Consider the following 27,498-nt stretch of genomic DNA (forward strand, 5'->3'; position numbering starts at 1 on the left):
TAAGCCACTTGGAGACTTTTGGGCGACAAGCAACTAATAAGATAGATGCAGTTGCGATCGAAGTTATTTATCCCCCATTGCAAATCGGGTTTCATATCAAAATTTACAGACTTCCAGCTGTTTGCAAGGAGCAAATTCAACAAGAGCCATTGAAATAGCTCAACACAACGGATGCTTTATGTCAGGCACCCCCAAACTTGGCCCTCCAGCTTTTTTGGGGACTACAACTCCCATAATCCCTGACCTGTTAGCTAGGGATGATGGGAGTTGTAGTCCCAAAACAGCTGGAGGGCCGAGTTTGGGGGTGCCTGCTTTAAGTGGTTTCCCCAAATTCAGCTGAAAATGAAACTTGGGGGCTTTTAAAAAAATTCCTTCAGTAGCACCTTAAAGACCAACTAAGTTTATATTTTGGTATGAGCTTTCGTGTGCATGCACACTTCTTCAGATAAACTTAGTTGGTCTTTAAGGTGCTACTGAAGGAATTTTTTTATTTTGCTTCGACTCACGGCTACCTACCTGTAACTAGAACTATTGGGGGCTTTTGCAATTGTAAATATCCCCATTTTTTGCAGAAAGGGAAAACTGAGGGAGACTTGCCTGAGGCGGTCAGAGGAGTTTGTGGCAGAGGTGAGAGTCAAATGGGGAATTTCGCACTTTGTGTGTTTATCTCCAGCTAGTATGCTGCGCTGACCATGCTGTCAGGTCCATGGACCCAGAAGGGAGAGCTCCAAACTTGCTGAATGCCACCTCCCAGTCCTTGCCCAATATGGCCTTGGTAAGCAGAGAGAGCAGAGAATGAGACAAGATAACAGGAACCGCTGGTCTTCTCCTTTCCTTGCAGTTTCACAGAAGCCATGAAGAGCCAGCCCAGACTGCAGGCCCTGGATTGCCTCTTGGGGCACTACACCAGTGTAGCCTTGATGTCCATAGGCATCGTGTTTGTCACTTCCAGCTTCCTGGCGCTGGGATTCACTGGAACATTCCTGGGTAAGGCTAAAGGTCACTTTGCTAGACTGCGTGCTTATTGATTTGTTGCTTGTTTGTTCCATATATCCGTTTCCATTCCAAACTGGGATGCAAGGCAGCACGTACGACATCTTTATTTTTATTGAAATCATTTTTACATTTGAGCCTACGGCATCTTAAAACATGCGTTATCAAATACAGAACGATGAAAACAAACGAGTTCGAAACAATAATTAAAATACATCCCGGTGCAACCGTCAACAGACATAAATCCGACACCATTAAGTTAGAGAAGACCAGCATTTAAGCTCAGTTGGTAAGAGTGTGAGACTCTCAATCCCAGGGTCGTGGATTTGAGCCTCGCGCTGGGCGAAAGATTCCTGCATCGCAAGGGGGTTGGACTAGGTGAGCCCCTGTGGTGCCTTCTAACTCTGCAATTCTATACTTGTTCCCAAAAGCCTGTTGGGTCATGAATGTCTTCACCTGTCAGTGGAGGGACAGCAAGGAGGGAGCCAAGCTGGCTTCTATAGCAAGAGAGATCCAAAGTTGTCAGGGGGCAGCCACTGAGAAGGCCCTCTCCTGTGTCCCCACCAAGGCTAGCAGGACCTTGAGAAGGCCCTCCCCACAGGATCTTGAAACCCAGGCAGGTTCATGTGGGGGAATATGGTCTTTCAGATAACTTGGATCTAAGATATGAAGGTAGCTTTAGGTCGCACTTTCTCCAGTGTTGTTGTTGTTTAGTCGTTTCCAACTCTTCGTGACCCCATGGACCATAGCACGCCAGGCACTCCTGTCTTGCACTGCCTCCCGCAGTTTGGTCAAACTCATGTTCGTAGCTTCGAGAACACTGTCCAAACATCTCGTCCTCTGTTGTCCCCTTCTCCTAGTGCCCTCAATCTTTCCCAACATCAGGGTCTTTTCCAGGGAGTCTTCTCTTCTCATGAGGTGGCCAAAGTATTGGAGCCTGAGCTTCAGGATCTGTCCTTCCAGTGAGCACTCAGGGCTGATTTCCTTCAGAATGGATAGGTTTGATCTTCTTGCAGTCCACGGGACTCTCTTTTTTTTTATATAATAATTTTTTATTAATTTTCAAACAAAACTAAACAAACTACACAACTACACAAACATACAATACAACACTGCCTTCGTTTTCCCTCCACCCACTGGTCCACCTCTGCCACCAGTGAAACCCGTGCGCTTTGAGAATCAAAGGGGGTCCATTGTAAGTTGGGTTTGACCTCCCCCCTCCCTCCTCCCCCCTCTTCCCCCCCCTGCCACTGAAGGGACAGGAATGGAGGAGCTCTGAGGATTGGTTTTCCCCAGCTCTTTCATAAACATACTTAAACAAATATACACATAACAATAATAGGGGAGAATTTTAACTCCCCAATTCTTATTATCTTAACCTTATAATTGTGACTTCCTCAATAGTCTTCCTCCTGGTTTTCCCTAAACAAGATCTAAAAGCTTATGGCGGGTTTTCTATTTCAGTTTAAAATCCTTTTCTTATAATATTAACTCAATCCTCCTCCTTTTCCGTGCTGCCCTCCCACAGGCCCCCTCCTGCCACAAGAGGAACCTGTAGGGCACAGCATTTCCAAGGTTCCATTATATCCCCTCCTCACCCCTCCGAGCACTCCCTGCCACTGAGTATCTCAGAGTAAGGAGAGGAGAGTAGGCAGCTTTCTGCCTAGAACCTAACTTAACTTACAAAAATTTACATTAGCTTAAATACTTTCCTAAGCCGTTCTTATGCCTCCCTCCAGAAAACCCAGCTTATTTTCTTTCATTTTTACACTCCATCTCCTCTCCCTAAGTCTTTTCCCCCAATTGGATCGGCATTTCCGTTAACAGGCCAAAATTTCGAAAACCGTCTTTCAAAAACTAAAAGTAAAACTTTTAACTAAAATTTTCATCCCACACCCATTCTTTCCCATATCCGTCTCCAGGCCCTTGTCCCCCTCTGCCTCTGTCTTTCCCATTCCTCACTGACATCACCCCACATTCCAACCCCTCCAGGATCTTCAAGTCCATTAAACCTCAAGTTCCTTTGCTTCTCATTTTCTTGCTCTGCTTGTTTTTCTTCCTTTTGAAATCCATGCTTTGCTTCATCCCAAGCATATTTTTTATAGTCCAAGTCCTCTTTAAAATTTTCATCAAATTGTTTCTCCTGGCATCCAGTCTCAATCTCCACAGTCTCCAAATTCAAATTTTCCTCTAAGTCCTGGACTTGGACTTCAACCTCAGCTGCTGGTGAATTGGGATGTTGCCGTTCCTTGTAAATGTCCTCCCATATTTGTAGATAGTTTAGCACAGCCTCCTGGAAGGCTCGAGAGTACTTTGTTTTCATACTTTTCCTAACCGCAGACAAACAGGAGGTGGAGAACAAAGGGTGCTGGAAAATTCCTTCCTTAGACGATCGACTCCATTTTGGCTGTTCTTTTCCTTTGTCTTTTGATTCAATCACAAATCCATTCTTAGTTCCAATATTAAATAGTTCTACCACGTTTTCAGTCAATTTTTACTAATCACAACAGTGCAATAAATCCACCCGGTCTTTTGACAGTTTGACAGCTTTTGACAGCTGTCAAAGCACTCTCCCCCTTGATAATGCTGTACCTCAAGGGGTGCCGGACTCGGGGAGTTGAGAGGGTTCGAAAAAGTCTTTCTTTCTCTCGGGTCCACAATTCCAAATACTTTTCGTCGTTCGGCTTAAGATTTTTTAAAGCGCCTCCCAGTTTTCCATTAGGAAGAGACCGACTTCCGTTTCTTTAAAGTCTCTCCTATTTTTCCAATTAATGAATTTAGAGTCCGTAATCAAAATTCCACTTACTTTATGGAAACCTTTAACTTTGTTCGGAAGAATCTGCCGCTTGCCGGGTCAGGACTCGGAGCTTCACTTCTCGGAGGTAAGATTAAGCCCAAAATGGCTCCCGCGGTTCCACCCCGCCGGCTCTCGATCACTCTACTGAGCTCTCGGGCAGCGGGGGATCCGCAAAACGGAGCAGCCGCTGGGCGCATGAGTCACCGGGACTCTCTACCCGGTGCTTTTACGGGGAGTCCGCTCGCTCTGCGGACTCCCCCCCCCCCTCCGCGAAGCCAGGGACTTCGGCGCGCGAAGTCCCTGCGTCCTTCTCTCCGCCGCGACAGACCGGAAGTCCCCCAGTCCACGGGACTCTCAAGAGTCTCCTCCAGCACCATAATTCAAAAGCATCAATTCTTCGGCGATCAGCCTTCTTTATGGTCCAGCTCTCACTTCCATACATCACTACTGGGAAAACCATAGCTTTAACTATACGGACCTTTGTTGGCAAGGTGATGTCTCTGCTTTTTAAGATGCTGTCTAGGTTTGTCATTGCTTTTCTCCCAAGAAGCAGGCGTCTTTTAATTTCGTGGCTGCTGTCACCATCTGCAGTGATCAAGGAGCCCAAGAAAGTAAAATCTCTCACTGCCTCCATTTCTTCCCCTTCTATTTGCCAGGAGGTGATGGGACCAGTGGCCATGATCTTGGGTTTTTTGATGTTGAGCTTCAGACCACATTTTGCGCTCTCCTCTTTCACCCTCATTAAAAGGTTCTTTAATTCCTCCTCACTTTCTGCCATCAAGGTTGTGTCATCTGCATATCTGAGGTTGTTGATATTTCTTCCGGCAATCTTAATTCCGGCTTGGGATTCATCTAGTCCAGCCTTTTGCATGATGAATTCTGCATATAAGTTAAATAAGCAGGGAGACAATATACAATCCCTGTATATGACTAATAATATGACTGTAAGTGACTAATCCCTTAATCTAGAGGCCGCTTCCAAACAATGGAGCTAGACTTTGCCTGTGATCTAGCACTCCACAGGTAAAACTACACAATTACAGGGGAAGTAGATGGCTTGTTGTTTTGTTTCACATGGAGTTTGTGACCTTACTGACTTGATTTGTAATCTACCTCCCAATGCAGAAATTCTCAAGGTGAAGGTGAACAGTAAAAGGACGGGTGGGAAGGAGAGATGAAAAATAAACACAACAGTATTGATAAATCCAAGCAGTTAACGGGAAATGAAGAAGTAACGGTAGAATGTCCCTTTGTGCCTTAACAAGCTTAAATGTGAAAGTAGAGCAAACTGTGTGTGTCTCTCCTTATTTCCAAGTGTTTAGCGGTGGCAGTTTCAGACTACTTTGTGGACTCTTGGGGCAATCTTTGAGCTTTCTTAGACATTAAGTTAGAGAGAATGATAGAACACCCATTAACAACAATTACTGTGGTGGGTGATTTCAGTGCCAGAATAGGAGGTAGTAATATTGTTATGGCAGAAATAATTGGTTTGTTGAATGAAGACTTGGAGGAGATATCTCCCAGAATATCGAAAGGTAAGGCTACTTCAGTAGTGATTAAGCTAATCAGCAAAGTTAAGTGGGGATGATGCAGAAATCAAGAAAACCAAAATAAAGCCAACTTCATTTTTTGCATGTTGTTAGAACAGAAATACAGGGATAGAATCATAAAATTGTAGAGTTGGAAGGGTCTGCAATCTTGTCCAACCCCCTGCAATGCAGGAATCTCAACTAAAGCATCCATGGCAGGCGGCCATCCAACCTCTGCTTAAAAACCTCCAAGGAAGGAGAGTCTGCAACCTCCCAGGGGAGACTGTTCCACTGTCGAACAGCTCTTACCACCAAAAAGTTCTTCCTGATATTTAGTCGGAATCTCCTTTCTTGTAACTTGAAGCCATTGGTTCGAGTCTTCCCCACCACCTCCTAATCATTTTGAATTGTCCCCCCACCCCACCCCCTGTGTTAAGCCCTTAAACTGATAGTGGGCTGGAGTGAGGGAGGAGCAGCAAATTAAAATAACATGGAATTGAGCAACCTTGCCTTCCAACTGGCTGGCTGTTCCGTACAAAGGCCTCTGTTCTGGTCCTATTCCTTCCTCTGGAGAGGTGATACCCCAAGCAAGGGGAGATCGAAACGTCCTTGTTCCCCCTTATCTGTGGGATGGCGAGGCAAAAGTCAGCACATAGGAGGGAGATCTGGGTGTGGGTTCAGGACCATGGATAGTTCTTCTGCAACTGCGACCAAAAGAGGACTAGTGTTGTCTTCTGGGTTCTTGATGGTAATGAGGTTTTGAGCTTCTTGTGTCTGCCTCGATCCCCTGAGAAGTCTGGACTAAAATGTCAGAGCCGGCTGGTAGAGGTATCTCCTTGGGGTTCACGGGTGAGTAGATGGGCTCTGATGCCCACACACCCTCACAGCAGGGAGCAGGGCACGAACCTCTCCTTGAGGAGGCATGGCAGCTCTCTGGGCTCATGTCATTCTATGGTGCAGTGGTTGGAGTGCCAGTCTAGGACCTGGGAGACCAGGGTTCAAATCCTCCACTCAACCAGGAAGTTCACTAGGTGACTTTGGAAGCCATTCCTAGCCTCTCAACCTAGGGTTTTGGGGATTAAATGAAGGTGAGCCATGCATGTCACCTTGAAGAAAAGGTGTGCTATAAATGCAATTAATATAAATCGTCATACTGTTGTAAGCCAAAAAATGGCTTATCTTCTGAGTTAGGCCAATAAAACTCAGAGACAAGAGGAGTTAGGAGTCCATTATGTTTATTGCAGAGCCATAAGGTTACAGTCGAATCTTTTCGCAAAACTGCAACCCCGCCCAACGTGGGGCAGAGGAATTTATAACATTTCAGACAAAGTATTTTGATTTAACCAATCACATAAATCATTACCGAGTACCTCATTTCATATTTAATACGCATGCGCAATAAGCATCGCTAACTAAACTTTGATTCTCACCGTGATCTGTTACATTGTTAGTTAGTATGCGTGTTGGGAATCTGTGTTACGTGTATATAATAATAATAATAATAATAATAATAATAATAATAATAATAATTTATTTATACCCCTCCCATCTGGCCGGGTTCCCCCAGCCACTCTGGGCAGCTTCCAACAAAATATTAAAATACAGAAAATCATCAAACATTAAAAGCTTCCCTAAACAGGGCTGCCTTGAGATGCCTTCTAAAGGTCTGGTAATTGTTGTTCTCTTTGACCTCTGGTGGGAGGGCATTCCACAGGGTGGGTGCCACTACCGAGAAGGCCCTCTGCCTGGTTCCCTGTAACTTGGATTCTCATAGCGAGGGAACTGCCAGAAGGCCCTCAGCGCTGGACCTCAGTGTCCGGGCAGAACGATGGGGGTGGAGACACTCCTTCAGGTATACAGTACTGGACTGAGGCCGTTTAGATGTAACAATTTATGTTCTAGTTTATGAAATGCTTCTTTGTTATTGACGTATTAGCTGACCTTCTATCCCAGTAGGAATGGCTTCTTGCTGAATCATCAGTTTCTTTAAAGCAACAGGTTACCATGATTCACTAATATAAGCATATTCCAGGATTTATAGTGATTTACATTATCACCTTAATTGGGGCCCTTTGGGCCCCTGCTACAATACCAAGCACCACCATCATGGTTTTGGGAGCCCATAATTGTCAGAAAATATGCATTTCCTCCCCCAAGCTGTGCTGCAGACCCGATGTCCCACCCCCACCCCCCTTACCAGTGGGCTTCATTTTGCATTGCACTCTCTCAACAGAAACAAAAAAATCCTCATCTCCCTTGTTGCTGGGACAGGAGGTGCCGCAATACGATCCTTGATCCAGTACAGTGGTACCTTGGTTTGAGAACAGCTTAGTTTATGAACAACTTGGATTAAGAATGCTGCAAACCCAGAAGTAGGTGTTTTGGTTTGTGAACTTTGCCTTGGAAGCAGAACATGTTCCTCTTCCTGTTGAGTGTGTTCCATTTGTAAATTGAGTCCCCCACTGCTATGGGAAAGCACGCCTTGGTTTAAGAACGGACTTGCGGAACGGATTAAGTTCGTAAACCAAGGTACCATCGTACTTTATTTGAAGCCACCGGGGCTAGAACCAGGCAACCTTTGGTTCTGTGCACAGCTGCTTCATGTTAGGGTCGACCAGAGCTGCAAATTGGGGCTCCTCCCTAGGCAGTAAAGCTGAGTTTGGGAGCCTGTGGCCCTACAGATGTTGTTGGGCTTCAACTTCCACAAGCCCCAGCTATCATGGCCAATGGTCAGGGCTGGTGGGATTTGAGTCTTAGGAGCCACAGGTACCCCGTCCCTGCAGCAAACGGGTCCCCTTGATGGGACTGGCTCTGCCCATCCGAGCTGGCCATTGGCTCTCCTAAACAGGAAGTGGAGCTAACAGTTTCCTGTTCAAGAGGTGGGACTTTGCCTGGGGAATGATTCTCTTTCCTGGCTTTGCCTCTTGGCTTGTTTTCTAGCTCCTGCTTCTCTCTGTCGCTGCCTTTGAGGCGTCCCTCCTTCTGCCCCATAACATGTGGGGTGGGGATTGGGGTCCCCCTTCCTAGACACCATGCTGTGCTCCTTCGTAGCGGAGATCAACAAAGGCTTTCCTGCCACTCAGCATCGCAAGAACTCCGGTGAAATTAATCGGTTCCATCTGAAATCTTTCTTCGGTCTTGGAAAAGAGGTCACAAGTTGTTGGGGGGTTCTTTTAACCCCTTTTGAAAAACATCCTTTCTTTCAGGCACGCAGATTTATGTAAGTCCGGTTGCATAAATTCCCATCTTTTCCATTAAGCTTCTGGCAGGTTTAACCCCGTCTCCCCCTGAAAGGGAGCCCTTTGCAGATCAGGTTTTCTATATTGTTAGCTTCTGTTTATCCTTCTGCCATCCTTCCCACCCCACACCCTCAAACCACCCCGCTCCTCTCTTCTACCACCAACATTCAGATTGCAAGCTTCCTGGGGCAGAGACCTGTCATTGTGGAATGGGGGGGGGGGTTCCTTACATTATTCCTTAAAGTGCCGCACACCGTGACAACCCTACATTAATGGAAATGGAGGCTTGGGACTTTTAAAGGAACCCACCTGCAGGCAAGCATTTCAAACTGTGAAGATGTGTTTTCCATTTATTTTAATACACAACGGGGGGCCGTGACAAACAGGATAGGAATCACCTTTCTTGCCTCCTCCCCTCCCATGTTCCGAGAGCCAGCAGTTGCTGGGCGAAAAATTGGGGTTGGTGCCATCTTAAGCGAGCATAGTGGGGTCTCCAGCTTGCTTCCGGAAGGTCTGATTCATCTCAGCCGGGATGACTTAACATGAGTGTCATTTCCGCTGAAACGCAAAAACAGGTGAGTCAGGATGAGCCGAAGGTGTGACCTCTTCTGATACAGCATCACCTTCTCTCGGGGCTTTTTCTTGATGCCGAAGATGCTCATAAGCGCAGGCTTTGCAGAAAGGGTGAGGTGGGGAGAGGCATGTTCTCTGCCCGCAACAGCCACATGGCACCCGGTTTGCAGGGCATGTCAGTGGCGTAGCTGGGTTTGGAAGGGGGGAAAGTTACCTTGCTATGCCTCGTTCCAGGACAATTAAGCATGTGCGGAAGCAGCCCAGAGGAAGATGCTCAGGAACATAGGAAAGCTGCCTTATGTGGAGTCGGAGCCTTGGTCCGTGTAGCTCAGTATTGCACAGACAGACAGTAGATTTCCAGGAGTTTTTAGGCAAGGAGCCTTCCCGCTTCTGCCCAGGGATTGAACCTGGTCCTCCTCCTTGCAAAACACATGCTCTAACCGCTGAGCTGCCTTTAAAATATACCAAAGCCCGTAATCCAGCTCATGTCAAAAGCCTTCCAGAGGGCATGTGGTTAATGAGGGGCGCCAGAGTGGGCACAGGGGGGAGCTCTGTTTCACATGTGGGTCTCTGTCAAGGCACAGGTCAGCACGAAGAAGCAGGGTCTGTTGTCAGGGAAGTTAGCTGTTTATTCAAGGAAACGGCATGCAAATGGGCAACACTTCCCAGTAGGTCTTGCCCGGTGCTTTTTTCCTGGGGGGACACAGGGGTGCGCATACCCCTAAACATTTTGTGACTCTAATGAGAGAAGAAACTATTTTTTTAAAAAAAAATAGTTTATTCTCTAGCACAGTGAATTGTCAATGTGTGAAGCGGTTTGGAATTGTGGAGGCAATGCATGTTCTTTGTACAGTGGTCCCTCGCTTAACGAATGCCCTGCTTAAAGACATTTCCGCTTAACGAAAGGTTTTTTTCTAGTGGAGGTTGCCTCGCTAGACGAATCCGTTTTACGAAAAATTCGTCTAGCGAATCGCGGTTTCCCATAGGAATGCATTGAAATTCAATTAATGCGTTCCTATGGGCAAAAAAAAAAAAATTCCAACAAAATTCAATGCATTCCTATGGGATTCGCTAGACGAATTTTTCGTTATAAGAAAAGACCCGTGGAACGAATTAAATTCGTCTAGCGAGGCACCACTGTACTTTTGTCCATTTACTGTATTTATTTTTCCCAATTCGAAGTATAAAATGGTGGTTTTCTTGAGTCAAATTGAGAGTACCCCTAAACATTTTTAAGGGGGGGGGAAGCACTGGTCTTGCCCCTATAGAGCAGAGAGGCCCTGCCTAATGGATGGACGGCACTCAAGAGACTGCACAGACCCCTGGCTAGAATAATACATGCAATGATGGGGTTTCTGTGCCCGCCAGGTGTTTCTGGAGAGACGCTCCCATCCCCTCTGGCCATTGGCGATGATGGCTGAGGCTGGTGGTAGCTCCCTCACCTGAAGGGCACCACGTTGCCTACTGCTGTTTCCTAATGAGGCAATTAGAGCTGTCTCTTATGTATCTTCGGATTAAAGCACTTAGCAACCGCTAGGCATCGAGAGCTCTTTAATGTAGGCTGAAAGGTTGCAGAGGCACATCGTGAATCACTTCTCTGTGGCTTCCCAATTTCCTTCACAGTAGGGGTAGCTCAAGGCCTCAATTTTGCAACAGCTGGGGACCTTCACTTTGACCTCATGTGGGCCCGTTTTCTTTCTTGAGTGCTGGCTAATTTTGTGTGCGTGCTTGAGCCAGTCAGTAGGGCAGCTCACCGCCATTTCCCTCCTCATTGTTCCTCCACAATTGGGCCCATTGTGACAGGGGCTAGCACTCCCTGGAATCCTACTTTCCAACGCCTAGTTTTCGCGGAGATGCTTGCCCTATTTTCTGCCGTTCCTCTTGGTTAATGTGTTCCTTGAGGGGAGTAATGAGGTTTTCGTGGCAAAGGTGCAGGCAGCAGAGTGTGCTTATGAGTCGCGACCATCTCAGCTCTGTGTTATTAGTATTTATTCCCCGCTATAACACACCCCAAAAAAACAACTGGAAAGATTTTGTGGCACTGTGACTGGAGCAAAATCATTGTGTCCCTTTGTCAGGGCAGTCTCGAGCAGGTCGCGCGCCCTGGTGCTGAGGGGTGGCGCAGCATGGTTTCCGCCCTGGCGCACCGCACCACCGGGGGTCTACCTAGAGCCGGCCCTGGCCTTTGTCACATTATTAGTAAGAGAGAGTGGGAATCAGCTAAGACTCAGCGGTGGAAGGACTTGGTGCCTCAGATTTCCTGAATAGAAAAGTGGCACCAATCTTGTGTGGTCGTTTGCATTAGTACCAAAATGGAGAGACCATCGTAACCCTTTTGAGACAAGTAGCCTATATTTCTGGGCCTGAAGAAGACTTAAATCGGGGTGGGGGATTTCATGCCTGGGGACCAAATGTGGCCCTCCAGACCTTCTATGTGGTCCTTGAAACCCTCCCCAGAGCATCTCCCTGACTGACTCTGCTTCATAGCTTGAGTGCCTTTTGTCTGATGACAACCTCTCTTTTTATTATTAAATCTTGATGTATGGAAGTGAGACCTGGACCATAAAGAAGGCTGATCGCCGAAGAATTAATGCTTTTTAATTATGGTGCTGGAGGAGACTCTTGAGAGTCCCATGGACTGCAAGAAGATCAAACCTATCCATTCTGAAGGAGATGGGAAAAGTAGTCCAAAACATCTGGAGGGCCAAAGTTTGAGGATACCTGATCAAACCTATCCATTCTGAAGGAAATCAGCCCCGAGTGCTCACCGGAAGGACAGATCCTGAAGCTGAGGCTCCAAGACTTTGGCCACCTCATGAGAAGAGAGGACTCCCTGGAAAAGACCCTGATGTTGGGAAAGATGGAGGGCACAAGGAGAAGGGGATGACAGAGAACGAGATGGTTGGACAGTGTTCTTGAAGCTACTAACTTGAGTTTGACCAAACTGCGGGAGGCAGTGGAAGACAGGAGTGCCTGGCGTGCTCTGGTCCATGGGGTCACGAAGAGTCGGACACGACTAAACAACAACAACAACAATTTGAATAAAAAAATATCAAAATGCAACAACATTTAATACAGACACAAAGCGAGAAAATAAAGAGAGAAACCTTGGACCAAAGTTGGTGTAGCAAGAAATGGTCTGACAAGCCATTTCTCTCAATCCTATCTGGCAGGGTATCTCAAGAGACGGCCTCAAGCATTCTCACAAAATGACCAAGCATATATTCACAGGAAGAGCCCAACAGCACTCTCCCCGTTGTTGGCACACGGAGGTTTAAGGCCTCCAATAGCCATCTTGGCTACCAGCCATTGATAAAGCCATATCCTCCGCGAATTTGCCTAATCGTCTTTCAAAGCCATCCAAGCTGGTGACCGTCTCTGCCTCCAGTGGGAGGGAGTTCCGCAGTTGAATGCTGTGCTGCGGGAAGAAGTCCTTTCCTTTTCCTGTCCCAAATCTTCCGGCGGTTTAGCTTTGTTGGGTCCCCACGGGTTCTAGTAGAAGAGGGAGCAAAACTGGCTGTCTATCCACTTTCTTTTTCAAAAGATGCAGAAATGGGGCAACTTGTTCGTGGATCTTCAACATCTTCTCTAATTTGGCCCCAAGAACTAGTGCCAAAATGCAGGCTTGGACTTCTCACCGTACGCAAGTGTTTGTTTCTCCCTCTTTCCCACAACCCTCTCCCCAAACCCACATATTGATGGACAACACAGACACACTCAAAAGCTTGTTCCCTTCCTTGTAACTTATTTTCACTTAACGGCATTAGGCTCCTGTTGGTTTTGGTCCAGCACAGCTGCTTGCAATTTTTTGAGAGCACAAAGCTTAGCAACTTGCTTTCTTCTTATCCGTACTTTCCTCTCCCCCCCCCCACCCACCCCCAATAATACTTTGTTCCCTTTGTCCTTTTGTTTCCTCCTGCCTGACTTCAAAAGATTTGTATATTACCGGAATTATGTTCTGAATTCTGCAGAGGTAAGAGGCTCGGGGTGTGCAACCCATGTCAAGAAACAAAACCCCTCTGAAGCATCTGTACACATCAAAAAAGCTAATATTATGGGGAGGAAAAGAGCAATTTTCTTGCAGGGAAACAGAATAATGATGCCTCTGTTGAGAGCAAAGTAGCATGAGATGTATTGCCAGCCTGCTCTTCAGGCTACAGGAATCAGCAGGTTTGGCGTCAGAAAATCTTTAAGATCAGGGATATTTGTATTGGCTTATTTGTCCCCATCTTGGGAATTGGATAAATATTCCTTCTCTCCCTCCCTCCCATTCTTCAGGCTTAATGAATTGAAACTGAGGGAGTTTGGCTTCCCCCAAAGAACCCTAGGAACTGTAGTTTGCTTGCTTTTTTCAAAATAAAAAAATTCCTTCAGTAGCACCTTAAAGACCAACTAAGTTTTTATTTTGGTTTGAGCTTTCGTGTGCATGCACACTTCGTCAGATACACCGAAACACAATCCACCAGACCCTTATATTCCTCTCAAGCTCTGGGAGGAAGACCTTTCATTGCCTACAGACAGCCACCCAATCTTAAACAACTCCTCACCCACAATAATACAACCACCAGACTTAACATGGACACTGGTACCAGAGCCTGCAATAAACCCAGATGCCAACTTTGCTGCCACATACACCCGGACAACATAATTACTGGCCCCAACAACATCCAACATACCATCTCAGGACTATTTAATTGCTCATCTTCTAACATTGTGTATGCCATCAAATGCCAACAGTGCCCTTCAGCTCTCTATATTGGACAAACAGGCCAAACCCTACGCCAAAGGATAAATGGACATAAATCTGACATCAGGAACCACAAGACAGAGAAACCAGTAGGAGAACACTTCAATCTCCCAGGACATTCTATACAAGATCTCAAAGCAGCTGTTTTATTACAGAAAAATTTCAGGAACAGCCTGGAAAGAGAAGTTGCTGAATTGGAACTCATTACCAAGCTTAAAACCATGGAGCCACCTGGGATGAATAAAGACATTGGATTCTTATCTCATTATGCATGATCAAGCTTTCTTTAGCGCCTCAGCCCTTGCTTCCCCCCCCCCAGGACCAATTGCAGTCATCAGCAGTCGTTAACAGCCATCTACAGGTTTACCGCTCCCATCAGCCCATCACCCATTCCCATCACCCCCACCCTCTGAACATACATAAGGGTCTGGTGGATTCTGTTTCTAGTGTATCTGAAGAAGTGTGCATGCACACGAAAGCTCATACCAAAATAAAAACTTAGTTGGTCTTTAAGGTGCTACTGAAGGGTTTTTTAAATTTTGCTTCGACTCAGACCAACACGGCTACCTACCTGTTGCTTTTTTCAGATATATTTTATTAAATTTCCAGAAATTTCACATATACATTCCAATACATAATAGATTTTTATTTTACTCTATCAACTTCCCATCCCATTTTCCACTGAGTTTTCCCCCCTCCCCCTTGCGGCACCCTATCTTCTCTTTCTTATACCGGTATCATAACAATAACAACAATAACCTCTTATTCCTTCTGTTGCTCATCATTCAAATCCTGCTCATGAATTCCATCACGCCATAATATTTAAATAGCCGGGGGGGGGGAGGCTTACATTCTTCCATGAAGCAAGCATCCTTAAGGTCTCTTATTTTTAGCTGTTAACTTTTGCCGATTCAGCATCACTTGACTTATTCATCGTTCCTTGGCGGGGACTTCGTCATCCTTCGGGAACTGTAGTTTCTTAAGGGTGCTGGGAATTGTAGTTCTTTGAGGGGGTGAAATACCATTCCCAGGATTCTTTGGAGCGAGAGGGTCTCCCTGTTGAAGTGGTATAAATGTACAGTGGACCCTCCGGATACAAACTTAATTCGTTCCGGGGGTCCTTTCGCACCCCAAAAATAACGTAAATAGAGTCGTGCTTCTGCACACATGCGGGGCGCGATTGAGTGCTTCTGCGCATGCTGCGAAACCCAGAAGTAGACACTTCCTGGTTTGCCATGGCTGTAACCCGAAGATTCCATATCCAGAGGGATACGTAAGTAGAGGTAAAGGGACCCCTGACCATTAGGTCCAGTCGTGACCGACTCTGGGGTTGCGCGCTCATCTCGCATTATTGGCCGAGGGAGCCGGCGTATAGCTTCCAGGTCATGTGGCCAGCATAACAAAGCCGCTTCTGGCGAACCAGAGCAGCGCACGGAAACACCGTTTACCTTCCCGCCGGAGCGTTCCCTATTTATCTACTTGCACTTTGGTGTGCTTTCAAACTGCTAGGTGGGCAGGAGCTGGGACCGGGCAACGGGAGCTCACCCCGTCGCAGGGATTCGAACCGCCGACCTTCTGATCAGCAAGCCCTAGGCTCTGTGGTTTAACCCACAGTGCCACCTGTAGAGGTATGACTGTACTTTAAATCTATGGTACAGATATGACTGATAGATTATTATTTTTTAAGCTGCAGTCCATTTCGAGCAAAGCCTCGGTCCTTTTCAAAGGCAGCCCACGTATTGCACGTCACAATAATCCAAGGGGATGTAACTTAAGACATATGTCACTGTGGCCAGATCCGATATCTACTCAGCTTCTGCTGTTGGCATTCAGAGCGTTGCAGCTCGAGGGTCCTTGAAACCACCCACAGACCCTGTTAATCTGCCTGAACTTTCTGAGCGCTGTGCCTGGACATGGGTTCGAAGCATCTGTTTTTCCGTTATAGGCCCCTTTGAATGTTTCCAAGAAAAGTGAGATGTCAAAAGGTTGTGCCCGGCTAAATGGGGGAGGGAAAGACTGCAGGAATCTTAATGAGTTCTCTCTCTCTCAACAAATCAAGGATTCTAAAGTGCGCTGGATATCAAAAGGGCTTATAGAAATTATGGCCTTGGAATTGGAATGAGTCACGTAAAACACGACCCGGTTCATTTTGCCCCCCTCGCGCTACGAAGTTGACACTTCTTTTCAAATCTCCACTTAATTGACATTAGCAAAGTGTTTTGAGATAGCGGGCTAAGAGGCAATCACCGAGAGAACAAAGCACTGTAATTTGTTACTATTACTACCTGGGTCAAATTGTCAATTTCACTGGCCTCATGGAGTATAAGAAACACATTTCAACTTCCAAGAATGAATGGCCCCCTGCCAGATTAAACACACACACACACACACACACACACACACACACACACACACACACACGGTCGTTGCTTTAGTGTGCTAATGACATAGCAGGAAAAAAAGTTTTAGCCGCCAGGGACAATTGCTTTCGGTTGCCTGGCAATCAGAGCCGCAGCCCGCTGAGTCATACTTTAGATGGGCTTGGCTGGTGTTGTGTGTTGCCACTCGGAATGCCGAAAAAGCCACCGAAATGCTTGCTTCACGGTGTTGGAGCAGGTGGTTTTTGCTTGCCGTTTTGGGGGGTCAGTTTATAGCAGGATGGGATCTTCAGGGCTCGATCTGATCTGACCTGGGAAGCAAAAGAGTCCCTTGTGATCAAACGCCCTGAGCCCAAGCTGCAGCGCTTGGCTACCACCACCACCCCCCCCCAAAAAATAAGCATGTCCCTCTAAGTTAGGAGATTTTTTTTCCTCTCCTGTGCCTTTATGGATTAGTCTGCCCTGCAAATTATGAGTCACTTAGGAGAATTTCTAAAATTAATTTTGGAACACGCAGTTTGCAGCTTTCATATCCCCTTTAGTTCATTTTTGCATCTCTTCCCTCTCGGTGTTGCCAAAAGTGAGTGATCAGGTATGTCAGTTTGTTGTTGTTTAGTCGTTTAGTCGTGTCCAACTCTTCGTGACCCCATGGACCAGAGCACGCCAGGCACTCCTGTCTTCCACTGCCTCCCGCAGTTTGGTCAGACGCATGTTGGTAGCTTCGAGAACACTGTCCAACCATCTCGTCCTCTGTCGTCGCCTTCTCCTAGTGCCCTCCATCCATAGCTGCCAAGTTATCCCTTTTTTTAAGGGATTTCCCCTTATGCTGAATAGGCTTCCTCGCGAGAAAAGGGGAAACTTGGCAGCTATGCCTCCATCTTTCCCAACATCAGGGTCTTTTCCAAGGATTCTTCTCTTCTCATGAGGTGGCCAAAGTATTGGAGCCTCAGCTTCAGGATCTGTCCTTCCAGTGAGCACTCAGGGCTGATTTCCTTCAGAATGGATAGGTTTGATCTTCTTGCAGTCCATGGGACTCTCAAGAGTCTCCTCCAGCACCATAATTCAAAAGCATCCATTCTTTGGCGATCAGCCTTCTTTATGGTCCAGCTCTCACTTCCATACATCACTACTGGGAAAACCATAGCTTTAACTATACGGACCTTTGTTGTCAAGGCGATGTCTCTGCTTTTTAAGATGCTGTCTAGGTTTGTCATTGCTTTTCTCCTAAGAAGCAGGCGTCTTTTAATTTCGTGATTGCTGTCACCATCTGCAGTGATCATGGAATCCAAGAAAGTAAAATCTCTGCCTCCATTTCTTCCCCTTCTATTTGCCAGGAGATGATGGGACCAGTCAGTTTACGCTTCTCATTTTTTCCGGCCTTCATTTCATTTCTCCACATTTGCACATCAGTTTGCAATAAATATAATAATGATGATAAAATACTTTTGGAAACCTCTCAGGATTTTAGTGCAAATTTCTTGCAATATCCACATTCTTGCAATATGCAAGCTCCCCAATCAACACAGTTTTGCAAAGTCCATTTTTACTAATATAACACATTTTTGTTCGTTATTTTTGCTGGTGTATGCACACTTTACCATACTGTATGCATTTATATACGTATATATTACTTGACTTGAGAACCGCATTGCAAAATTCAAACAACTGCAAATTTCAAAGGATGGCTGTGTTTCAGTTTACATATCATTTCTGAAAGTGTGAATTGTGTAAGTTTGTCTTTAAATGCAAACTTAATTGAATACTTGTATATTTAAAATAATGTCTCCACCCCCCATCATTCAGCCTGGACACTGAGGTCCAGCTCCGAGGGCCTTCTGACGGTTCCCTCCCTGTGAGAAGTGAGGCTACAGAGAACCAGGCAGAGGGCCTTCTTGGTAGTGGCGCCCGTCCTGTGGAACACCCTCCCGTCAGATGTCAAGGAGATAAACAACTACTTCCCTGAATCGGGAAGTTTTTAACGTCTGATGTTTTATTTTGTTTTTAATATTTTGTTGGGAGCCGCCTAGAGTGGCTGGGGCAACCCAATCAGAAGGGTGGCATATAAATTTACGGTATTATTATTATTATTATTATTACTCCTGCTTATTTCCAGCATTCAGGATATGAGTGCATTGCTTATATGTCCAAAACTTGCTCATCCACAAACAAGGGGAAGATATCAACAGACTGAGTGGCAACCCCAAAGTTTGCGGAAGAAAGGGGGAAATTGTAGGGAACCTTTAAGGTGGAGGGAGCTCAACGTGTTAAGTGGCTGCAGAACCTTGGCTGGCTGTGCTTTGTGTGTTGAAAACTGTAGGAAGGAATGTAATGAAATGACTAACTGTGATCTTGAACAGAAGCACTCTGTACTGCAACATCTTGTTGCAGGCTCCACTTTTTCTCACATTTTTATATTATTGTTCTTCACATTACTTTTATCATCACTCCGCCTTCACCTTTGGGCGTCGGGCAGGTGATAAATCTAAATCCCAACTAAGTACATAAACATCTCCTGGGCTCTCTCGCTCCTTTAGCAGCTACTCACATTCCCAGTAATTTTCCTTTCTACCCTTATCTGCCTTCTCTTACGAAATGGACGTCTCACAACCCCATCTTGCTGGCAACGGGCTCTCTGCAAAGTTCTGTCCAAAGTTGGGGATGCATTTTGAGAAACACAGCCCAGCCAGAGCCCCAGTCAGCTTAGCAGAAGCGAGAACCCCTTCCCAGAATTACATACCCTCCAACATTTCTCCGATGAAAACAGGGACATCTTTTTCTACACCAGGAAGCTTCTCCCGCGTTAGATCTCGCCAAACACATCAAGATCCTATACAGGGTGACGCCGGTCACCCTGAGCCAATGACAACCTCTCCACTGAACCTACCTCACAGGATTGTTGTAAAGAAAGAATGTGTGAGGGAGGGGATGACGTACAATGTTTAATAGATTATTTTCTTTCATTTTTCTGTTGGAAGCTGCCCACTCCCTGATTTTATGCTTGATTTACAGGTTATTTACTTCCACAGGCTGCTTACTTTACAGGTTTTATTTCCACAGGCGTACACACACACAGGCGCTGCTACGACCGAGCTGGAAAGGAATATCCCTGCATTGGCAGGTTTCGCCTTTCCCGTAGCAATTCGTCACAACTTTGGCAGGTGCAGGCCTTGGGCGGAATCCTTTAGTCATTTACATAAAGGGGAGGGGCGTGGGGGTGGTGACCCCCCACCCTATTGCGGTGGCGATAACAGGGTTCCCGTAAACGGGGCACCGGGGGGGGGGCATTTGGTGATGCCAATTGGCTGTTATTGCCCTCCCCTTCCAGCGGCAGCGATCGAGGGGGGCGGGCTATCTGCTTGAACATATGTTCTCCAGAGTTAGCCCAACCCCCACACATGCTGGACAACTCTGAAGATCACCCCACCCCCGGCTGGGGGGCTGGGAGGGATATACGGCCAATGCCTGCGCCAAGGACTTCCTACATCTGAATTTTAATAAAGTTGTGGCCAATTTTAATCCCATAAAATGTGGTCTTGTGTTATTATTCTGCTTGGGGCTGCCCTGGGGGCTTGGGGGGACTCCGCCTGACTGCGCAAATGAATAAACGCTCCCCGCATTTCCTTAAAAAATGGCTGGCTGCTGAAGCATTGCAATTAAATAAAGTGGACTGGTGACATTTTCCTTCAAAATTACAGGAAGGGCTTCGTATGCCAGCTTCACTATTTCCTTCACTCGGTGCAGGAATTTTATTTTCAGGATAAACAGGACTCTGGTTTTGCACCTACAAACACACGCACATCACTTTCAATTGTTCTCTGGGACATGGAGAGGAGGAAAAAGGGAAACCGGGACCTTCTGGGATGAAATCAGAAACCGGGATGGCTTCTGTAATTCCAGGGTGTCCCTCTTAAATTGGGACGGTTGAGCAGTGTGGAATTAAATCAGAAAGCGCATGCTGCCTCCTTGTGTATTATGGATCTCGGAGGGAATGTCTACTGAGACCTTTCGCGGGCACCTGAAGGAGGCATGGGCACCACGTTGGCAACCCACGTCTTTATCCTTGCGTCTGTTTCTTTTCTAGGTGACTACTTCGGCATCCTCATGGAGGCAAAGGTGACGTCTTTTCCGTTCAGTGTGTTGGACAATCCCATGTATTGGGGCAGCACCATGATCTACCTGGGCTGGTCCATCATGTGAGTCCACCATGTTTCTGCTCTTTTCAAACTTATTTATTTATTACAGTTACAGTGATACCTTGGTTTACAACCATAATCCGGTTGTAAGCCAAAACAGGTTGTAACCCAAAGCGAGCTTTTGCCAATGGGGCCTCCCAAAAAAATAAAAAATGGTTGTAATCCCAAAAAAATGGGTTGTGATCCAAAAAAAAGGAAGACACACTTCAGGGTTTGACATGGTTGTAATCCAAAACGGTTGTAATCCAAGGTACCACTGTATTTATACATTTCTGTTCCATCTTTCTTCCTTCTTTTCTTCTTCTTTTGTGATCACTCGCAGCTGAGTAAAATTGTCTTCCATAAACATGGTCTTCACAGTGAGTCCGTAAGTGACTGTGGAGGCCAATTCTGGATCAACATGACCTTCCGCAGTGGGGGGATAGATTTCCAGATAGAAGTTGAGGGTTTGCCAAACATGCCTTCCTCCTGGAACATTTCTCCCTTTCATGAGTCTGAGCATCTTCAAAGGCCATGACACCTTTGGTAAAGGCTGTTCTCCGATTGGAGCGCTCGCAGGCCAGTGACCAGTTCTTGGTGCTTATATAGTGTTACCTCGACTTACAAATAACTCTACTTATGAATGTTCCCACTTACGAATGCGGTTGGATGCGGTTTAGATAGTATTTTTTCAACTTATGAATTTTTAGATAGGGTTGCTTCGACTTACTAATTTTTTCTCCCAATGCATTCCTATGGGATTCGACTTACAAATTTTTTCGACTTACGAATGTGCGTTCGGAAGTCGAGGTTCCACTGTACTACTTCCCCTACCACCACCCAAGGAGCGAAAGGCAGGATACATGGTTCTCCCCAGTGCTTTTTTTCCTACTCTCATTTTCCTACTCCTATTGAAATGCTGCCCCTCAATGAGGCCAAACATAGATTCACAAAATGTTTAGGGGTAACATGGTTCTTCCCATGTTATCCTCACAACAACCCCTTGTGGCTTAATGGTTAGAGTGTTGGGACTAGGCCCTGGGTTCAAAACCCCAATCAGCCGCGCAGCTCACAGGGTGATCTTGGGCCAGTCACCATCTTTTACCCTAACCTACCTCACAGGGCTGTTGTGAAGATGAAATGGGGAGGAGGAGAACCATGTACGCCACCTTGAGATCTGTGGAATAAAAAGGTGGTGTCTAAATGCAGTAAAGCAATAAAAATGCAATAGCATAAAACTCTCTGAGGTAGGTTAGGCTGAGAGATGATGTCTGGCCCTGTGAGGATCATAGACGAGTAAGGGATTTTAACTCTGGTCTCCCAGGTCCTTGTTCAAGACGCTACACCACATGGTCTCTCTCTGAGCTTAGCTGCTGCTTTGCGACTGCCTTGTGAGGGTTCATTGGCATCCTGAATTTCAATAAATCAGGCCTTTTTTCCTCCCTTGAACAGAACACAAGTTTTTATAGGAGTTCCCGGCTTGGACAGGAAAGCAGAGAAGCTTGGCAAGACATCAATCCATATAATGAAAGCTCTGCTTCTTGTTTATGCCGCCATCCTCTGGGAATACTGTACGTGGCGTCAAGCGGAGCATTCAGCTGGCTCTCAGCTTTATTTTGAGAAACAAGTTTCTAGCCCTTATGACTATGAAAAGAAAACTTGAAAGATCATGGCCACTGGAATCTTGAGGAAAGAGGTTTCTGGCAGTTGTGGGAAGAGGCTTAGTATTATCAGTATTAAAAATTGGTATACAGTGGTACCTCTACTTACATTCACCTCCAGTTACGTATCCTTCGGGATACGTACACGGCAAACCCGGAAGTATTTCCCCGGGTTTCGCCGTGCACACATGCACAGAAACGGTGCCTCTGGTTGCGGAAACCTCGGGATCCAACCAGAGTTCTGGAACAGATCCCATCCACAACCAGAGGTACCACTGTACTGCCCTTCCTCTGACGGTCACAGGGCGCTTCATGACATAAAAATACAAATGCGTCTCTAGCACATTGATTTTAATTTAGAAAGCCAGCATTTTTTCCATACTTTAGCTTAAGGCCACTGACATCATTAGGAAGAAACTGGTTGTAACATCCTTTGAAGTTCTTCAGTTATATGATAGAATAGAATAGAATAATTTATTGGCTAAGTATCAACCCTACTTGGAATTTTGCTTCAACTACATTGCAATGTAAAGAAAAAACGTACCTCATACAAACACTATTCCCCTCACAATACAACCACACAGTGGGAAAAACCCCATACCACCAACTGGCCTCCCTTTCGCCCACAACTACAGATTCAACAATTTGATGCCACAAGGAAAAAAGCTATTCCTGTGCCTAGACGTTTTTGTATATAGAGTCCTGTACCGACGTCTGGATGGGAGTAAGTCAAACAGGATGTGAAGGGTCTACAGCAATTCTCTCTGCTCTCTTCCTGACTCGAGCGGCATAAAGTGTCTCTGTTGGAGGCAAACTAACACCAGTTACCCTCTCTGCAGTTCTTACTGCCCGTTGGAGTCTCTTCTTATCCAGCTTAGAGGCTGTACCATACCAGACAGTAATGGAATTACAGAGAACCATAGCTGCCAAGTACCCCGTTTTCCCTGGGAAACCCCCGTTTTTTCTTACCTTTTCCCGGCGGTCCCCCGTATCACTTCGTATCCCGTTATTCTCCCTTATATTCTCCTGCTGGCGGCCATTTTTCCCCCTTCTGATTTGCCCATTTATGGGCACTGAAAATGGCCGCCGCCGGCTTCGAAAGTCACGTCTACGCACTTCCGGACATGCGTAGACGCGGCTTTTGAAGCCGGCGACGGCCATTTTTGGTGCCCATAGATGGGCAAAGTGACACCGGAAGTTGCGTCTACGCAAGTTCCGGTGTCACGCGGCTGCCGGTTCCGGATTCTGCAGTCCGGGACTTGGCAGGTATGCAGAGAACAGTTTCAAGTACGGGCGAAAAAGGCTTTTCCCTGGAAGTCTGCTTTGTGCAAGGAAGTGGGGGAAGATGGCCATCATTGACCCTAGCTGCAGGTCTCCCAACATGTCAGGCAGGAGGTCCTTCCTGGCCTCAGCATTCCAGGTCCTTTTCAACAGCAGATGACAGGGGTTGAGCTGGGTCTCTGTGCATCTTCTCCTCTGGGCTTCTGCTCTGTCTCCTGTTGAGATTCAGGTACCCAAGGAAGATTCGACAAACGTTGACCTACTTCGTAGAATGCATCTAGAGCACAGGGCATGTGATCTCCAGAGCTGGAAAGGTGAAACGTCCGCTTCCTGGTCTCCTCTAGAACTGTGTCCTTGGCAGGAAGGACGCAGCGGGGGGTGGGGGTCGACTGCGCAGGTGCAGTGTGTCCTCCAAGTCACTCGGATGACGCCAGAGGAGACCGCGGTAAATAGACCAGCAATTTCACTTAATAGGAAGGTCGGCTGAAGGGACTTGGGGAACTGTCAGTACAGCGTAGAGGCAGGCTGCTCAGAATAACAAAAAAAAGCTTTTAAACCGGCTGATTGTGAGAAAAATGCAAAGCGTGTTCTGCGGCAGCGCATGGCCAGCTATCCTGTTACATGAACCCCATTCTCTGACGTTTGAGGGGTTTCAGCGCATGCCCTGAGTTGGAATGAAGGACTGCTCTCTTCAAGCTGGTGTGGCGTAGTGGTTAGAGTGTCAGGCTAGGACCTGGGAGGTCAGGGTTCAAATCCCGTCCCAGCCACAAAGGAAAGGTGGGCTAGAAATGTAAAAATAAACAAAATGAAATATATAAAGTACATTAACTGTGCAAGTTGGCTGCGGTAAGTACAGTGGTACCTCTGGTTAAGAACTTAATTCGTTTTGGAGGTCCAATCTTAACCTGAAACTGCTCTTAACCTGAGGTACCACTTTAGCTAATGGGGCCTCCCGCTGCCACCGTGTGATTTCTGTTCTCATCTTGAAGCAAAGTTCTCAACCCGAGGTACTACTTGCGGGTTAGCGGAGTCTGTAACCTGAAGCGTTTGTAACCCGAAGCGTTTGTAACCCGAGGTACCACTGTATCTTTGCTTGCAGGTGCCGAGAGTTTGGCTGTTTCCCCATTTTTGCATCCTGAAGCAAAAGGCTTTTAACTGCTGGGTCTCTGTTCTGGTGTTTGGCCTGTCCCTATTTTAGGATTATCTGTTATTATTAGTATTATTACTACCACTACTTGAGCATACCTATTAAAGCAAAGAGCACTTTTCCCCATTACATGAATGTTCTCTAATGATTTGTGTCCTGCGTTAATGTGTACCCCGCGGATAATATTAACAATGAGAGTCTTTTGTTCGTTGTTCTCTGACTGCTACACACAGGGTGTCAAATGGATGTCCCCGTTTTCATGGCGGCAGAATGCATCATCCGTGGTCAGTCGGTAGTAACCACAGAGAACAGAACAGACAGTACTTTTTTGCATTCTCTCTAGGCCAAAAGTGCCCACTCCATTTTTATGTGTCTATTTTTGAGCCCAAAACAAGCACAAAATAGTTTTGCATATTCATCAAGCGTTTATTTCCCCCCACCTTTCAACGCAGAAGCCCAGGGTGGTGTAAGAGCTGGGGTGAGCTAGCTGTTGATGAATTGGCAGATAGAACATATGAACTATGTCTCCATCTACCTTGGTATTGTCTGCACACTGAACTGGAATCTACTCTCCAGCACTTCTATTCCCAACATTACCTGGAGATGCCGGGAGTCAAACCAGTGACCTTCATGCAAACCATCTGTTCTTCATGCAGACAGATGCTCTACCTGGGAGCTACAGCTCTCGAAACATGAGGGATGGCCTCCACCTGAGCAACGGAGCCACAAGAGCAAAATGCAGGAGTGGTAAACTTGTTGCATTTGGATGGACTCCAAGTCCCACCAACCCCAGCCACCATGGCCAACGGTCAAGGATAACAGGAGCTGTATTCTAGCAACATTTGGAGGGCCCTGGATTCACCAGCCCTGCTTCATATATAGAATCATAGAATCGTAGAGTTGGAAGAGACCACAAGGGCCATCCAGTCCAACCCCCTGCCGAGCAGGAAACACCATCAAAGCATTCTTGACATATGCCTGTCAAGCCTCTGCTTAAAGACCTCCAAAGAAGGAGACTCCACCACACTCCTTGGTAGCAAATTCCACTGCCGAACAGCTCTTACTGTCAGGAAGTTCTTCCTAATGTTTAGGTGGAATCTTCTTTCTTGTAGTTTGAATCCATTGCTCCGTGTCCGCTTCTCTGAGCAGCAGAAAACAACCTTTCTCCCTCCTCTATATGACATCCTTTTATATATTTGAACATGGCTATCATATCACCCCTTAACCTTCTCTTCTCCAGGCTAAACATACCCAGCTCCCTAAGCTGTTCCTCATAAGGCATCGTTTCCAGGCCTTTGACCATTTTGGTTGCCCTCTTCTGGACACGTTCCAGCTTGTCAGTATCCTTCTTGAACTGTGGTGCCCAGAACTGGACACAGTACTCCAGGTGAGGTCTGACCAGAGCAGAATACAGTGGTACTATTACTTCCCTTGATCTAGATGCTATACTCCTATTGATGCAGCCCAGAATTGCATTTGCTTTTTTAGCTGCTGCATCACACTGGTGACTCATGTCAAGTTTGTGGTCTACCAAGACTCCTAGATCCTTTTCACATGTACTGCTCTCAAGTCAGGTGTCTCCCATCCTGTATTTGTGCCTTTCATTTTTTTTGCCCAAGTGTAGTACTTTACATTTCTTCTTGTTAAAATTCATCTTGTTTGCTTTGGCCCTCATAACTCCTTCCACCCCGTCACTTATTCTGCCCCTTCTCTGCGTCTGTTTTTAACAAGCCTCTTTCTCTGGTTTCGAAGCATCCCTTTCTACATGTTTAAATCAGGGAGTGTCCGCAGAGAGGGCAAGCGATGAATGATTGCATGCACATCTGCGGGTGCCACTGAGACCGTAAGTCGAAGAGGTGGTGTTGGCAGATCTGGCTCGTATGACGCACTGGCTCTCTCGCACACATCTCTGGCGTTTTAATTGGCTGCTAAACCAGCCCTGCGATGAGCTGGCAATGCTGCTAAATGACCCTCCGGTGAAATGAAAGTGGAGCCAAGCAAAGCTCATGGGGATGGAGATGATGAAGTTAGAGAGGGCTGGAGAAGTGGAAGAAGAGATATCCACAAGGCGGGAAGAGGACCGGTTCCTGAAACCACCTGAAAAGCTTGTTGTTGTTTGTTGTATCCGACTCTTTGTGACCCCACTGCCTCCTGCAGTTTCGTCAAACTCATGTTCGTAGCTTCGAGAACACTGTCCAAACATCTTGTCCTCTGTCGTCCCCTTCTCCTTGTGCCCTCTGTCTTTCCCAACATCAGGGTCTTTTCCAGGGAGTCTTCTCTTCTCATGAGGTGGCCAAAGTCTTGGAGCCTCAGCTTCAGGATCTGTCCTTCCAGTGAGCGCTCAGGGCTGATTTCCTTCAGAATGGATAGGTTTGATCTTCTTGCAGTCCATGGGACTCTCAAGAGTCTCCTCCAGCACCATAATTCAAAAGCATCAATTCTTTGGCGATCAGCCTTCTTTATGGTCCAGCTCTCGCTTCCATACACCACTACTGGGAAAACCATAGTGCAGGACCTTTGTCGGCAAGTTCATGTCTCTGCTTTTTAAGATGCTGACTGAAGATGCTGCTGAGAAGCTGGACAAGTGCAAATCCCCCTCAGAAGAAATTGGCAACAAGGAAACCCAAAGTTCTGTGGTTGGCCTAAATTCTCCTCAGGAGGCTCCAAACACTCCCGCCCTTTGCTCCGAAGGCCCCAAGTGGGCACCCATATGACTGACACCATGGCCACATTCACACTGTACATTTAAAGCACCATGGCACCACTTTTAAGTTTCCCACAAAGAATTCCGGGAGCTGTAATTTGTTTGGGGTGCTGAGAGTTGTTAGGTGCTCACTGAGCTACAATTCTCAGAGTTAGCTGTGAAGTACAGACCCTCCAAGTGCTCCTATTTTCCAGGGACAGTCCTGGATTTACAGAAGCCATCCCGGTTTCTGATTTGATCTCGGAATGTCCCGCTTTTTGTTATGACGTCCCTATTT

General features: G+C 46.5%; 1 protein-coding gene across 8 annotated transcripts in view; it reads left to right on the plus strand.

Annotated features, from left to right (window-relative positions):
• PEMT (phosphatidylethanolamine N-methyltransferase) overlaps nt 1–27,498 on the plus strand; it is a 147,890-nt gene that overhangs the window by 63,899 nt on the left and 56,493 nt on the right. For 7 of the 8 annotated variants that reach the window (XM_035131231.3, XM_035131230.3, XM_088657453.1 and 4 more), the window contains 2 exons: nt 842–987; nt 20,338–20,449. In XM_035131231.3, coding sequence (XP_034987122.3) covers nt 842–987; nt 20,338–20,449 — 258 coding nt within the window. Of the gene's footprint in view, nt 1–841; nt 988–20,337; nt 20,450–24,469; nt 24,635–27,498 lie in introns of those variants that run through there. The other variant, XM_088657457.1, reaches the window with a different exon arrangement.

Source organism: Zootoca vivipara, chromosome 13 (genome assembly GCF_965207765.1).
Source record: "Zootoca vivipara chromosome 13, rZooViv2.hap1.1, whole genome shotgun sequence".
Lineage (NCBI taxonomy): Eukaryota > Metazoa > Chordata > Lepidosauria > Squamata > Lacertidae > Zootoca > Zootoca vivipara.